Source organism: Pagrus major, chromosome 20 (genome assembly GCF_040436345.1).
Source record: "Pagrus major chromosome 20, Pma_NU_1.0".
NCBI classification, from domain to species: domain Eukaryota; kingdom Metazoa; phylum Chordata; class Actinopteri; order Spariformes; family Sparidae; genus Pagrus; species Pagrus major.
In genome coordinates, this window is record NC_133234.1 from 11138494 (window position 1) to 11150825 (window position 12332).

Here is a 12332-nt window from a genome sequence, read left to right on the forward strand (position 1 = left end):
CGTTTCTAGCATAGATTTCTGGGTATAAAGCACACATTGTTATTGTACATCATGTACACAAAGGTCAGAGGTGTGAACATGCGACGGATCTTCCCGAAACACGTTCCTCACAGAGAAACGGCCGAATGAGCCAATCAGAGACCTCGTTTCATCGCAGGTACCCGGATGTACCCGTGGGGCAATTAGCTACGTCATTGTTCACCGCCGGACACCCGCTGGAAATAAGGAATGGATTTACAACCGCTATTAGTGTATTCATAACAGATTTCAGGTGAGTGTGTTGTTGCTATTATGATTAAGTGGCACTTTAACTGTGCAGCTGTGATATTTCGGTAGGCCTGAGCCGCTTAGATTTGTTGTAGTAGCCTTACACCGGTTCTCTGTCATGTCGGAGACAGCGGCGCAGTGAGCACACTCAGCCGCCGGTGTCGAGCCCCTCCTGTCTCAGCTAGCTAGACGTCCCGTTACTGGGGCCCACGCTTGTAAATCAAATCTACTTCGAAGTAGAAACAAAAGAGTGCCCTTCGACATCGATAGTACGTGGTTATGTTACTCCCCGCCATGTCACTCAGCCTCCATCGTGCCGAGCTAGCTAGCACCGTTAGCATCAATATTGCCGCACGAGCGCCGCCGCGCGTAATGTTAGCCCCGCTCGGTAGCTATATGTGTTACGTTCGCCGTTTCCATGGTGTCGCTGCCTTCACGAACCGCTCTCTCATCATCAGTCTTTCCGTCCCAGTCTTCGACAAGAACGGTGAGCTTTTAATCGGTGCTACGTCTCCCACAAGTGCTAAAGGAGGGTTTAAATCGTGTTTTAATGAGGTTTAGCATCGCTGCGTGTTAAGGGCCTAGCTGCCGTCTGTTAGCCAACGTGAGGCAGTGTGCCGGAGCTGGTGGGAGGGAACAGCTGTTGTTGTAAACGTGCTTCCGACCAGGAAATTTGCTCTGTCGGGGTTTTGAACTAGTAACGCTCACCTGGGAACTTCAGCACTGCGAAATCATTTCCATGTTTGCTCTCAGCAGTAAGTCGATTTGAACATGTTCAAAGTAGAATTTAATACCTTGCCAGTGTTTTCTGATGTTTGCCCAGTAAGTAAACCGTGCACGGTGCCCACAAATGGCTATCACTTATCGTAGAGCTATATTGACTTAGTTTTTAGATACAAGCGGAGGTTGAATGACAAATGTGATAGTGAAGTCAGTCAGCCGAGACTTTTCTCCCACGGCAAGCAATTGTGACCTCTTGTTTAACCATGCGATATTATGACTGAGTTTGGATACTTTGTTACATAAATAATCAGCTATTCAGTTTATGGCGCGTTGGTGTACTCTTGCATTGTGTTTCTCAAAATAAAATAAATTGATCTTACATAACATTCTTGACTGTTTACTAAATGTCTCGGTACTGTATAAGCGCGCGAAATTATCGAAACGAAACACTGCAGTGTTTTTATCTGCACTTTGCAAGTGATCATTTGTGAAAAATAGTGATTATATGGTACTTAGTGGTTGTAATCAAAATGTAAGTAGTTTGTGTTAACTGGAACAATCAAAGAAGTTAAGAAAATTGTATCACTATATTTGATGACAGCCTCTCAATACCACAACATGTTGGTTGTGCCACACACACAGATTCCCCTCCATAAAAGCAACAACAAAGAGGGAAAATGCAAAACTTTTGATCTGTCTTTTCTGCAGCTCATAAAGTTGTATACTTCTGTGTGTCTGCCCCTCCTACAGCAATGAACAATGACCATAGTTGACAGATCTTCAGAAAAGTCTGACCACGAGTCAGTCGGGTGTAAGCGATCTCCCTTCACCAGTGGAGACGTGGGCATGGACAGCAGCTGTTCCAGCAGCTGGGCAGTGGGTCCCACCACCATGCCCAGTGACTCTCCGAGGCTGAAGGCTCCAGGAGGCTGCCTGGGCCCGACACCTGGAGCTGTAGTCTACAACAGTACGCCCTCCTCTGTGGATCGGCCCAAGGAGCAAGGTAGGCGCAAGGACTCTTATCAGCTGTGGTTTTGTGATGCATGTGTCCTGAAAGCTGAGAGGAAACAACTGAATGTTGGCAGGTTACACTTACTCCATTGTGTACATACCCCTCAGCCAAGCTATACTGTGACTCTATTTAACCATTAAACAATAGACTGATGGAAGAGTTTCCTGACTTATGTGGTCAAGCTGTACAATTGAGGAAGCATTTGAAGATGCATGCCAATAGTCAATATTTTCCCACCGATATTGGAAATGGTGATGTACACTTCCTCAGGTCTCATTACAAATGCCAGTTCAAAGCAGACATGGATATCTTAAGATGATAAAGTAGTTTAATAAAAAAGACCATGTTGCTAATTTCCATTTTGTGTTGCTGAATTCTGTAATTGTGTGTCATAATCTTGCCAGCAATCTGAGAACTGTTCCCTGGAAACTTTATACATAAATAATACAAAGCTGCACCAATGAAGCTAAACCTATGGCCAGTGTTTCTGTACGAGAGTGTGACACAACTGGTTTTGTGGGTGTTGGGTTGCTGCTTCCACTCTTCTTTCATTCATCCAATTACATAACCAAGCCAGTTTTGAATTGAGAGCATGATCAATCACTTGGGCCTGTGACGCAATTGTTGCTTTGACATAAAAAGCAGCAGCCTGACTTAGACAGAAACAGAAGAGAAAGCAAACTCTGTTTCCTTCAGCTGCTTGACAGCCTTATTCAGTAGCCAGAACCCCTCCCTATAGCTGTTTGGACTGATAGCTATGGCTGCAGTGTCCTGGTGTTAGTTTATTATGTGCCAGTAATATTTATTTTATATAATGCTTTTCAGGGTACACAAAGACACTTTACAGGTTAAAAAGCAGAATAATAAAACAACAACACACTAAAAATACAGTAATCAACAAAGTACATACTTGCATAGACAATGTAGCATTTATACAGATACTTATTGGTGTCCTTGACCTGGAAAATGCATTGAATCTAATTTTAGTAATGATGTTGTCTCTGTGTGTCCAGTGATAAGCAGTGATGACGGCATTGACTTGCCCCAGAAGGTCCTCTTCTCTCCAGAGCGGCTCAACCTGAAGTGGACCCAGGTTCACCGCATCGGTGCAGGCCTGCAGAACATGGGGAACACCTGCTTTCTCAACTCAGCCCTGCAGTGTCTCACCTACACCCCTCCCTTTGCCAACTACATGCTGACACGGGAGCACTCCAAAACATGTAAATTTGTCTTGCATGGTGCTTCTTTAAACCAACAAAGTTCTTGTGTAATTGTACAGTCACGCACTGTTTATCACATCAATCTTGGTCGCTTCAGCAGTATGTATGAGTTGTTTTCTCGCCTGATTCATATCTTACTCATCAATGTTCTGTCCATCTGTCTCTGCTGCAGGTCACGAGCCGGGGTTCTGTATGATGTGCACCATGCAAAACCACATCATTCAGGTTTTCGCCAACTCTGGGAATGTCATTAAGCCCATTGGTGTGCTCAATGAGCTCAAAAGTAAGTGTCTGTACAGCTAAAACATTGAAATTATGCCTTTTAAACATTTTTTTTTTTACCTGAAATGAATGACAGGAGGCGCTGTGTGGCTGTTTACTTTTTAAATTTTGGAGGGAAATTTTCTGGTGGGTGTTTGTATACTGCTGTAAAAGAATTTGAACTTTTCATCGACTTATAAGTGTGATATAATCATCTATATCGACATTTTTCGTGTTTTTTCCCGACACAGGGATTGCAAAGCACTTCCGCTATGGAAGCCAGGAGGATGCTCATGAGTTCCTGCGGTACACAGTGGATGCTATGCAAAAGTCCTGCTTACCTGGAACCAAGTAAGTGTGTTCCATTTCCAAAACCAGAAACCGCTCAGGATAATAAACAATCATACACTTACTTAGAAAGTTTAATCACATTTTTGGCTTGATGAAAATAGTTCATAAATATTGATATGGGCCATTGATTGTTTAGGGAAATATTACTATGTTCTTTATATTCTTTATTGTGATCTGATGATCCATTGAACATTCTGCAAAGGTTTCCAGTCTAAATCTTCCATAAAAGCTAAATGCAGATACATTGAAGTATTCACGTTTTTCTGCTGAAATGTATGAAATCAGTGTAGAGCCATTTCCAAGTAAGTCATGTAAACACACAAAACATGCATTTTTAATAGATACGTTGGGCTGAGCATTCAGGATCTCAGGGGACTTTTAAAAATGTATTTTAGAAAAGTATCAAGTAGGTACTTATTCTGTAGTAACAAGTGGCCTTTCAACTAATTACTCTTGATCTAATTCCTCCCTTTCTTACTCCTGCACTTTTTGCTGTAATATGTTGTAACTTGGCAGTGCAAAATTATGTAAAGGGATTCTCTGTGCCAATATAGCCAGAAAATATGTGTCTCTGTTGGATAAATAGGTATAAATAATAAATCAGTCAATTATGTCATTACACTATTTGGTTGTTTTACATCCTTATTTTTGTGTTTGTAACAGATTGGACAGGCAAACGCAGGCAACCACTTTCATCCATCAAGTGTTTGGCGGGTATCTAAGGTCCAGAGGTAAGTTTTACTAGTGTTGATTTCTTTTCTTGATTTATTCAAGTTTTTGTTTTTGTTTTTGTTGTTGTTGTTGTTGTTGCACAGCTTTGGTAGACTAAAAGAAAATTGTTGATTTTTCTTTTTCAGTCAAATGTTTAAACTGCAAAGCAGTCTCGGATACATATGACCCTTTTCTGGATATTCCTTTGGAAATTAAGGTAATTGATCATTATTGTCACTTTGGTTTGAAGTGTCTATTCAAGTCAATGAATTCAGATTTTTGTAAGGATCTTAAGAACAGTACAAAAAAAACATTTTTCTTGCCATGCAGACGGCCCCCAGTGTCTCAAAGGCTCTGGAGCAGTTTGTCAAGCCAGAACAGCTGGATGGAGAAAACGCCTACAAATGCACCAAGTAGGTTGTTTTACAGACAAAAGCAACTCAGAAAAGATGACGAGAAAGAGACAGTGCTCTGTTTGTGTTTTTCTCTGTCTGTCTGTCAGCTAAACAACTGAACATTGTTTCACATAGGTGCAAAAAAATGGTCACCGCCTCAAAGAGATTTACCATCCACCGCAGCGCCAATGTGCTCACGCTCTCCCTCAAACGCTTTGCAAACTTCAGCGGAGGCAAAATTACAAAGGTACCATGACATATGCAACTATAATATCCAGAACAATGATAAGACTATAGGACAACACCCAGCTTTCATTAATTGGATATTAATCAGCTATTTTTTGGTCCTCAGGATGTGAAGTATCCAGAGTACCTGGACCTGCGGCCCTTCATGTCTCAGACCCAAGGGGAGCCCCAGGTCTACGGGCTGTATGCTGTGCTCGTCCACTCTGGATTCAGCTGTCATGCTGGACACTACTTCTGCTATATTAAGGTACTGGCATTGCTATGGACCACTGTTCTAATCCATCAGGACACTGTTGCCAAGTCGCATGCACACATTTGTCTCTGCAACACTCTATCAACAACTCACTACTAACAGTTTAGTGCAGGATTTCCTACAACAAGTCTTGCTCTTACAGAGAAAATGTTTTTTAAGTTTTTCATGGTTTTATACACTTCAAATGAAACTGAGGAAAGTAAGATGGAAGATGTGAAATGATGATGATTCTGTTAAGCAAATATGATCAAACCTGACAACTGTTTTGTTGTGTCTCTCAGGCAAGCAATGGGCAGTGGTATCAGATGAACGACTCCTCTGTGTCTGTCACTGACATCAGGTCTGTTCTCAACCAGCAGGCCTATGTCCTTTTCTACATCAAGTGAGTAAACCTTTTGAAAAATGATTGTTGTCATAAGTGTGCTTGAATTAAGAATCAATTTATAGAACAGAACAGAAATGTAATCAAAGCAACAATTTATTATATGTTTGTCCTGTTGTGCTAAAAATGTAAATACAGTTTAAATGTGCAATATGTAGGAGTTTAAGTTTAAAACATAAAAAAAAAAAATACTAGAATTATCAACAAAATGTGACATTGAATGTTATGTCAAAGAAGTCTATGATGTTAGTATGCTAACCAGATAGTGCTAAGCAAGGGGAAACTGCCTCATTCCGGTGTTTAAATGCTCCTGTGCTAGTGCTATAAACACCAACACTGGTCACATTGGTTGTTTCAAGTGTTTCCTATTGCTAATTTCCATTTTTTTGTGTGTCACTAGGTCAAGTGATGTGAAGAAAACAGGGGACTACAGCCACATGAGCCATAATCCAGGCATCCCTGGTCAGTCGTCTCCACGACCGGTGGTGATACCACGCATCAACACCATCCACCACAACAACAACATTGGCTTCATAGGTCCCCAGCTGCCACCACACATGACCAAGGTACTGCAGACTTGTTTGCATCTTAATTCAAATTTATCACAATTTAAGACATATAGCCAGTGTTTGACCTAGACACTCATACTATGCATTCTTTTTTGTTTCTTCCTCAGAGCGCACTTCATGTTAATGGGAACGGATCTCTGAGGGACTATCCCACCAACTCTAAGCCCAGCACCAGCAGCAGTGTGGTGGGAAAACCTAGCCATGGACTGGCCTCTTCCTCTTCTTCCATTTCCCACTCAATCAGCCGGCCCACAATGATCCCAGACCACGACAAACGGCAGAAGCTTTCATTCTTCATCGGGCAAGGCAAACAGAGCCGCCCGTCCTCGTCCTCTTACAGCCAGCCGTCCTCTGCCAGCAGCAGCTCCTCCTCCAGCTCGCTATCCTCCTCACAGTCTACCTCAGACGTCCACTCAGACATTCGCTTCGTTCCACGTCAGCTTAACCACGTTAACGGCACGTCTTGCAGTAACGGGGATCGACACCCTGGAGGGAATGGAGCGTCGTTCTTGGTGCCGTACGGCCAAGAGTCCTCAGAGGAATCAGACCAGGAGAACTGTGGCAACGTGGATAATGGCTGTTTCGCCAAGTCTCACCTTAATGGAAACAACAGAACAGGAGAAGTTTTTGATAAATCTCCTCAGGCCACCAATGGAGAGTCAGGGGTGCACCACAACGGTAACAGATTGAACGGACCAACTTATTGCGTCTCTAAATCCAGTCAAAATGGACACCATTATGGACACCACAAAGTGAATGGACACAACACCCCTGATAAGGTAAATTATATGCTTTATGTTTTGCTATCCTATCATAAAACTATATTGATAAGTGAATGAACAGTAGTTGTGTGTCTTAATGAATAATTGTGTCTTGATTTTTCCCTGCAGATTTCTGGCAGTAATGGCAGTTCATCCTCTGTGGCTACTGTTGCTACTAATGGACTAGACAGTGAGCATAGTCAAACAAGGTAAGATACACACTTGGTTGTATTGACATTTTCATTGTTTGGTTGTTTGTTTTCACTTTTAAACAATGCACAAAAAGCAGGGTTTCTGTGAGTCCTTTTTTCTGCCAGTATTCACATGATATAGGTCTTAAATTGCATTCAAAATGGTCTTTAAAAAGTCTTAAATTTAACGTGTTGAAACCTGCAGAGACCCTGAAAGTGTGATATAAAGCAGTATTTATATTGTATATTTTGTTTGTTTTCCAGCAAAGAGGCACATAATTCTGCGTCATCCCAGGCCAGTTCCTCTCAGAGCATCCATCCTGCTGCCAGTGAAAGCCAGCACCTCTCCACTCCTGACACAAGGGCTAAAACTGTGTCCGAACCCCTGCCTCAGCATACAGCGTCCTCCGCTGTTAGCTCTCTACCTTCAGCTACTGCTACAAAGACTCATTCTGTCACATCTAGGGAATGTGCTTCCTCTTCTGCCCATCATGGCGACATCAATGCGGCCTTATCCACCCCGCCAGACTGCTCCCAGAGCACCAATGGGCCCTCTGCAGCGCCACAGAAGGTTAGCAGAGGTGGGGATGAAGCAATGGATCTACCAGAGACCAGTGATCCGTCAGCAGGGACTGAAGGGTGTACAGATGTTAAGGAGCAGCAGCAGTCCAAGCCCAGTTCTAAAGGCAATGAAGAGATGAAAGAGTTGAAAAGAGACAGACCGTACTCTGACTGGAGCAGAGACCGGGAGAGACACTACAGGGACAGGAGTCAGGAGCGAGACAGTGACGGTGATCGTCATCGCCACAGACGAGACTACAGAGATCACCGCTACAGAGACCGCTCTCACAGAGATCGCTTGCCTCACGATCGTTCCTACAGGGACTGGGAATCTGAGCGTCGCAGGGAGCGGACTCACCACCACCCCAGGGAGCGAGATCGTGACAGGTGCTCAAACCATTACCACCACTATGAATACTACCGGTCCAGAGAGGACTGGGGTCGGGAGCGAAGGGGACACGGTTATTCCTACCGTGACGAGTCTCATAGTCGCCGAAGGTGGCAGGACGAGAGTCGAGACTCCCGGTCAACCAAGGACAAGAGCAATGGAAGGGAGAGGGATAAGAGCAGTGGCAGGGAAAGAGACTATTACCCGTCAAAGGAGGAAGCTTCCTCGCCTGCCACTGAGCCAGAAACCTCCACAAAGACCAAGGGATCGCCCCCTCGGGCTCGCCTCTCCTCGTTTGAATCGGCTCCAAACAGGGAGGATCAAAATCACAAGAGGACTGCTGAACCGCTGAGCAAGGAGAGGGATGACAGCTCTGAGGCCCGTCGCTCTAAAAAACACAAAAAGAGCAAGAAAAAGAAGAAGTCAAAGGATAAAGACAGACACCGTGAGAGCGGGTAAGTAATACTATCTTTGCCTCCATGCTGCTTGACACTTATCTGTGTACATTTTGCTTTGGACGGTAATATTGGCCATTTTGCACAACCTATCAGTGTTAGATCAGAGTTTCCGTTGGGGCAGGTCCATGGGTCCTGGAAAAATCACTGTCAAATTGAATGCAAGTCCACTGATGCTGTGCATCGCCAAACTAATACGTTAGTATTTGACAACATAGGAATGAGAGTCTCTTTCCTAAGCTGACTTGGTTGGTTTGTGTTCAGTTAAGCCTCTGTCTAACTGAGCACTCACCTGAGACTGATTATAATTTCTCTCCAGTCACATCTTTTTCTCCTCCTTTTCGTAGGTTCATGAATTAAAGTTCATTTCCCCTCCAGTCAACAAGTACAAAAGACAAATCACACACACATGACGGTTAAAGTTGAGTTACGTGGCAAGATTGATTTTGAGCCGTTTGCTGATGAAAAAGCACATTTAGCTTCAGAGTAGAATCCGGTGTTCATTCCTTCAGAAGCCCCTGCTCTATGCCCAACTCTCTCCACCAGAGCTGACCAGCTCTCAGCAGCTGAGCAGCAGTTGTCCCCAGACAACACTCCGCAAAGCGATATGCTCGACTTTTTAGCTCAAGTTTAGTATTCTCAACATGCGTTGATACGCTTTGCAATGACTTTGTATGAAACAGCACCACATGAAAAAATGTGCCCCTTGTTTGGTGAAAACACCAAGGAAATTATTTTCATGGGACATTATGATCAGAGAAATTTAAATATGTCGCACTTTTAAAGATTTTCTCACCACCAATTGTACTAACCTACATTGTAAATTGAATGGCATATCAATTTAAATATATTTGTTATAAATATTTGTTCCCAATTGAGTTAGCAATTTTTCAATCAATAATAGCCAAAAAAAAATACCGACTATAATGCTTAGTATAGTAATGGGTTCTGACGATCTCACCTATCACTAATTTTCTCATCAGCGAGTTTTGTTTTTGGATTGAGAGTAATCACGGCACGTTTTCTGTCTTCTCCTAGAAGCTCCGATGCGGATTCAGACCGAGCCACTGAAACAAAAAAGAAGAAGAAAAAGAGGAGGCAGCGGGACAGCGAGGCCGAGCAGCACAGCTCGGGAGAAGCTCGGAGCCACAAGAACAGAAGCAGCGAGGAGAGGGAGAGCCGCAAACGACGATACTACGACAGCAAAGACACTAAACATGACAATGGTTTCTCTCCAGAAAAACGCCGGCGAACAGAATACGCTGACGGCAGAGGTGACCATGTACTGCCCTCCAACCACACCTCACCCACAAACGGTTCAACTCATCGCCATCTCAATGGATACACAGGTATGACAGGTTTCTCATATACACAGTCGTTCTCAAACGTCACTAAAATTCTGAAATAAATGCTGCTTTGGAGCGTATCAGTTCTAACTGTTGATCCTGTTTTGTAGGAAACGGTTACAGCCAAACCAATGGCGACTCCTACGGATTCTCCGGTGGCTTGAAACACTGACTGTGAGTGGGCGCTCATTTAACCATTATCTCATATGCTCTAGTACAGTCAGTGTGAACAAACAGCAGGAACTCCTATTTTAGATGCAAAATTTTTTAGCACACAGCTCTGAAAATAGATGACATGGAGGCCTCTTTTTTCTTGTTTCAGACGCATCAACACCATTTTAACAACAGCGGAGGAATGACATCAACAACTTTTTGATGTGGTGCTTCTTCACTGGGAATATATTGTATTTTTACCACACCTGAAGTGTTTTAAATGTTCGGAAATGTTCTTCTTTTTTTTTCTTTTTTTTTTTAAATGCATTGATTTATTCGCTGTAATTCTCCCGACTATGGTTTAAAAAAAACCCTGTTGAACATTTATGATGAAAAATAGTAATATATACTTGTATGAACACAAACAAAGCCTGGAGCTTAAACATCTCAACTGCTGCTCAGTGGAACTCAGGACTTGAAAACTTGTTAACATCCATCACGGATAACCACCTGCTTCAAATGAGAACGAGACAAAAGGGAAACGTGTTGCCTAAGAGGAGAACTGTAAGGCATCATGTCGGCTGCGAGTTTAAGATGTCACCATATCTACAGAGGCGCAACGTTTTTGAGTTTTTTCTTTGATCCCACTGGGAGCGGACAAACTAATGGAGGGTGATATTCATGAATGAGACAGACTAGTGCAGTGGTGGGAACAAGGCTTAGCTGACTGATACCTCCACGTTAACCCTGGACAGACTTGAGGACATTTCCCAGCTTTTTTCTTTTTTTTTTCTGTATGTTTGTTTCCATTTTGCTCTGAAGCCTAAGATTCACTCTCTGTAATTTTTAAACTTTTTCACAGAAGCAGAGGTTTTTTAACTCTGGATCATGCCTCTCCCTCCTCGCTCACACATTCTCTATTTCTTTTTAAACGTTTAAAAAAAAAAAGCATCAAAAATTTGTCATCATGGCTGTGGACCATTTGTGTTTGCTTTTTAATGAAAAAAAAAATACAGTTTGTGTCTTCTAGCGTCATAAAAAATACTGTGAATTTAATTTTGAACTGTACTATCAGTTATTTTTATACGTAAACAATCCTGTATCAGGGTTACCAGTAGATGTTTTGTTTGCTTTGTTTTTAGAAAAACTTACGTTAATTTTGACCATATTTTCAGTGGGTATGGTTTGCTTTTGTTTTGTTTTTGTTTGTTATGTTTCAACTTTAGACAGAGGTTGAAAAACTGCTGTTATATCTTTAGCATGTCAGAATTTATACATTGTATAAGGTAAAAGCCTTAAAATACATTTGTTAATGTCAGAAATTGTAATCTGTTCCTGGTCTTTGACTTTGTTTACAAGCTGCGGTGAAATGAATGAAAACTGCTGATTGAGATGACTGACGAGTTGCCAGGGATTTTTGAAAAAAAGCTCCCGTCTGCCTTTGTATTATACACTAGGAGTAGACTGATTGTACTCGAGCCTCTTTAAATTATGATGTAGATACATTTAGTGAAGAAACTGATAGCACTCTTATGTATTCAGGTTTTGTTAACTACACACACTTTTTTAGCTATTGAAGTCATCAAGATGGCTCTATTTTAATCACGACACTGTTTCCATGTTTGAAAAATAACCAAAGACCTGATAAGTTTAGCGAGTCGAGCTCTTCTCACTGAATTCACATGCACACAAAAACTTGTTTTCTGATCAGCATGTATTTTTATTCAAAGTATTCAGGAGCAGTTTTCCCAAATTCACATCAAGCCATGTTTAAAAACTCTAAACTCCATCAGCTAATAAAAGATCAGGCTGCGATTTGGCTTGATCTGTTTGGGAAAAACAGTCCTCAGATTCCAGTCAGCATCCACACAAAGTATTCAAGGGTATTTTGAACCCGCTTATGTCCATAGTGAGTTTTTCTTTCATATAACATCATGTATTATCTGAACTTCAGTAATAAACACAGTCAGGAGGTTTCACTGCTCTGCAAAGAGCTGCACAAAGTCCCCCTCCCACTATTGTAAACTGTTAGCTGTTGAACTAAAAAGGTGAACGGGTATAGGCTACGGCCGTTATGATTTACATGC

The 12332-nt window shown here is 42.3% G+C and overlaps 1 protein-coding gene across 3 annotated transcripts; it reads left to right on the forward strand.

Annotated features, from left to right (window-relative positions):
• Window positions 1-184: 184 nt before the first annotated feature.
• usp42 (ubiquitin specific peptidase 42) lies at window positions 185-10503 on the forward strand. 3 transcript variants are annotated; one of them, XM_073489985.1, is made up of 18 exons: window positions 185-271; window positions 1741-1993; window positions 3016-3222; window positions 3395-3505; window positions 3735-3834; window positions 4498-4565; window positions 4692-4762; window positions 4876-4958; window positions 5076-5187; window positions 5293-5433; window positions 5721-5821; window positions 6222-6387; window positions 6498-7169; window positions 7281-7360; window positions 7607-8746; window positions 9785-10095; window positions 10203-10266; window positions 10415-10503. In XM_073489985.1, exons 2-17 carry the CDS (start codon window positions 1750-1752, stop codon window positions 10262-10264), a joined length of 3669 nt encoding a protein of 1222 aa, XP_073346086.1. In that variant the 5' UTR covers window positions 185-271; window positions 1741-1749; the 3' UTR covers window positions 10265-10266; window positions 10415-10503. The 3 variants fall into 3 exon arrangements, with proteins under 3 accessions (XP_073346086.1, XP_073346088.1, XP_073346087.1); XM_073489987.1 differs by having other exon boundaries at window positions 194-271; window positions 9788-10095; XM_073489986.1 differs by lacking the exon at window positions 185-271 and adding an exon at window positions 476-536.
• The last annotated feature ends 1829 nt before the right edge of the window (window positions 10504-12332 follow it).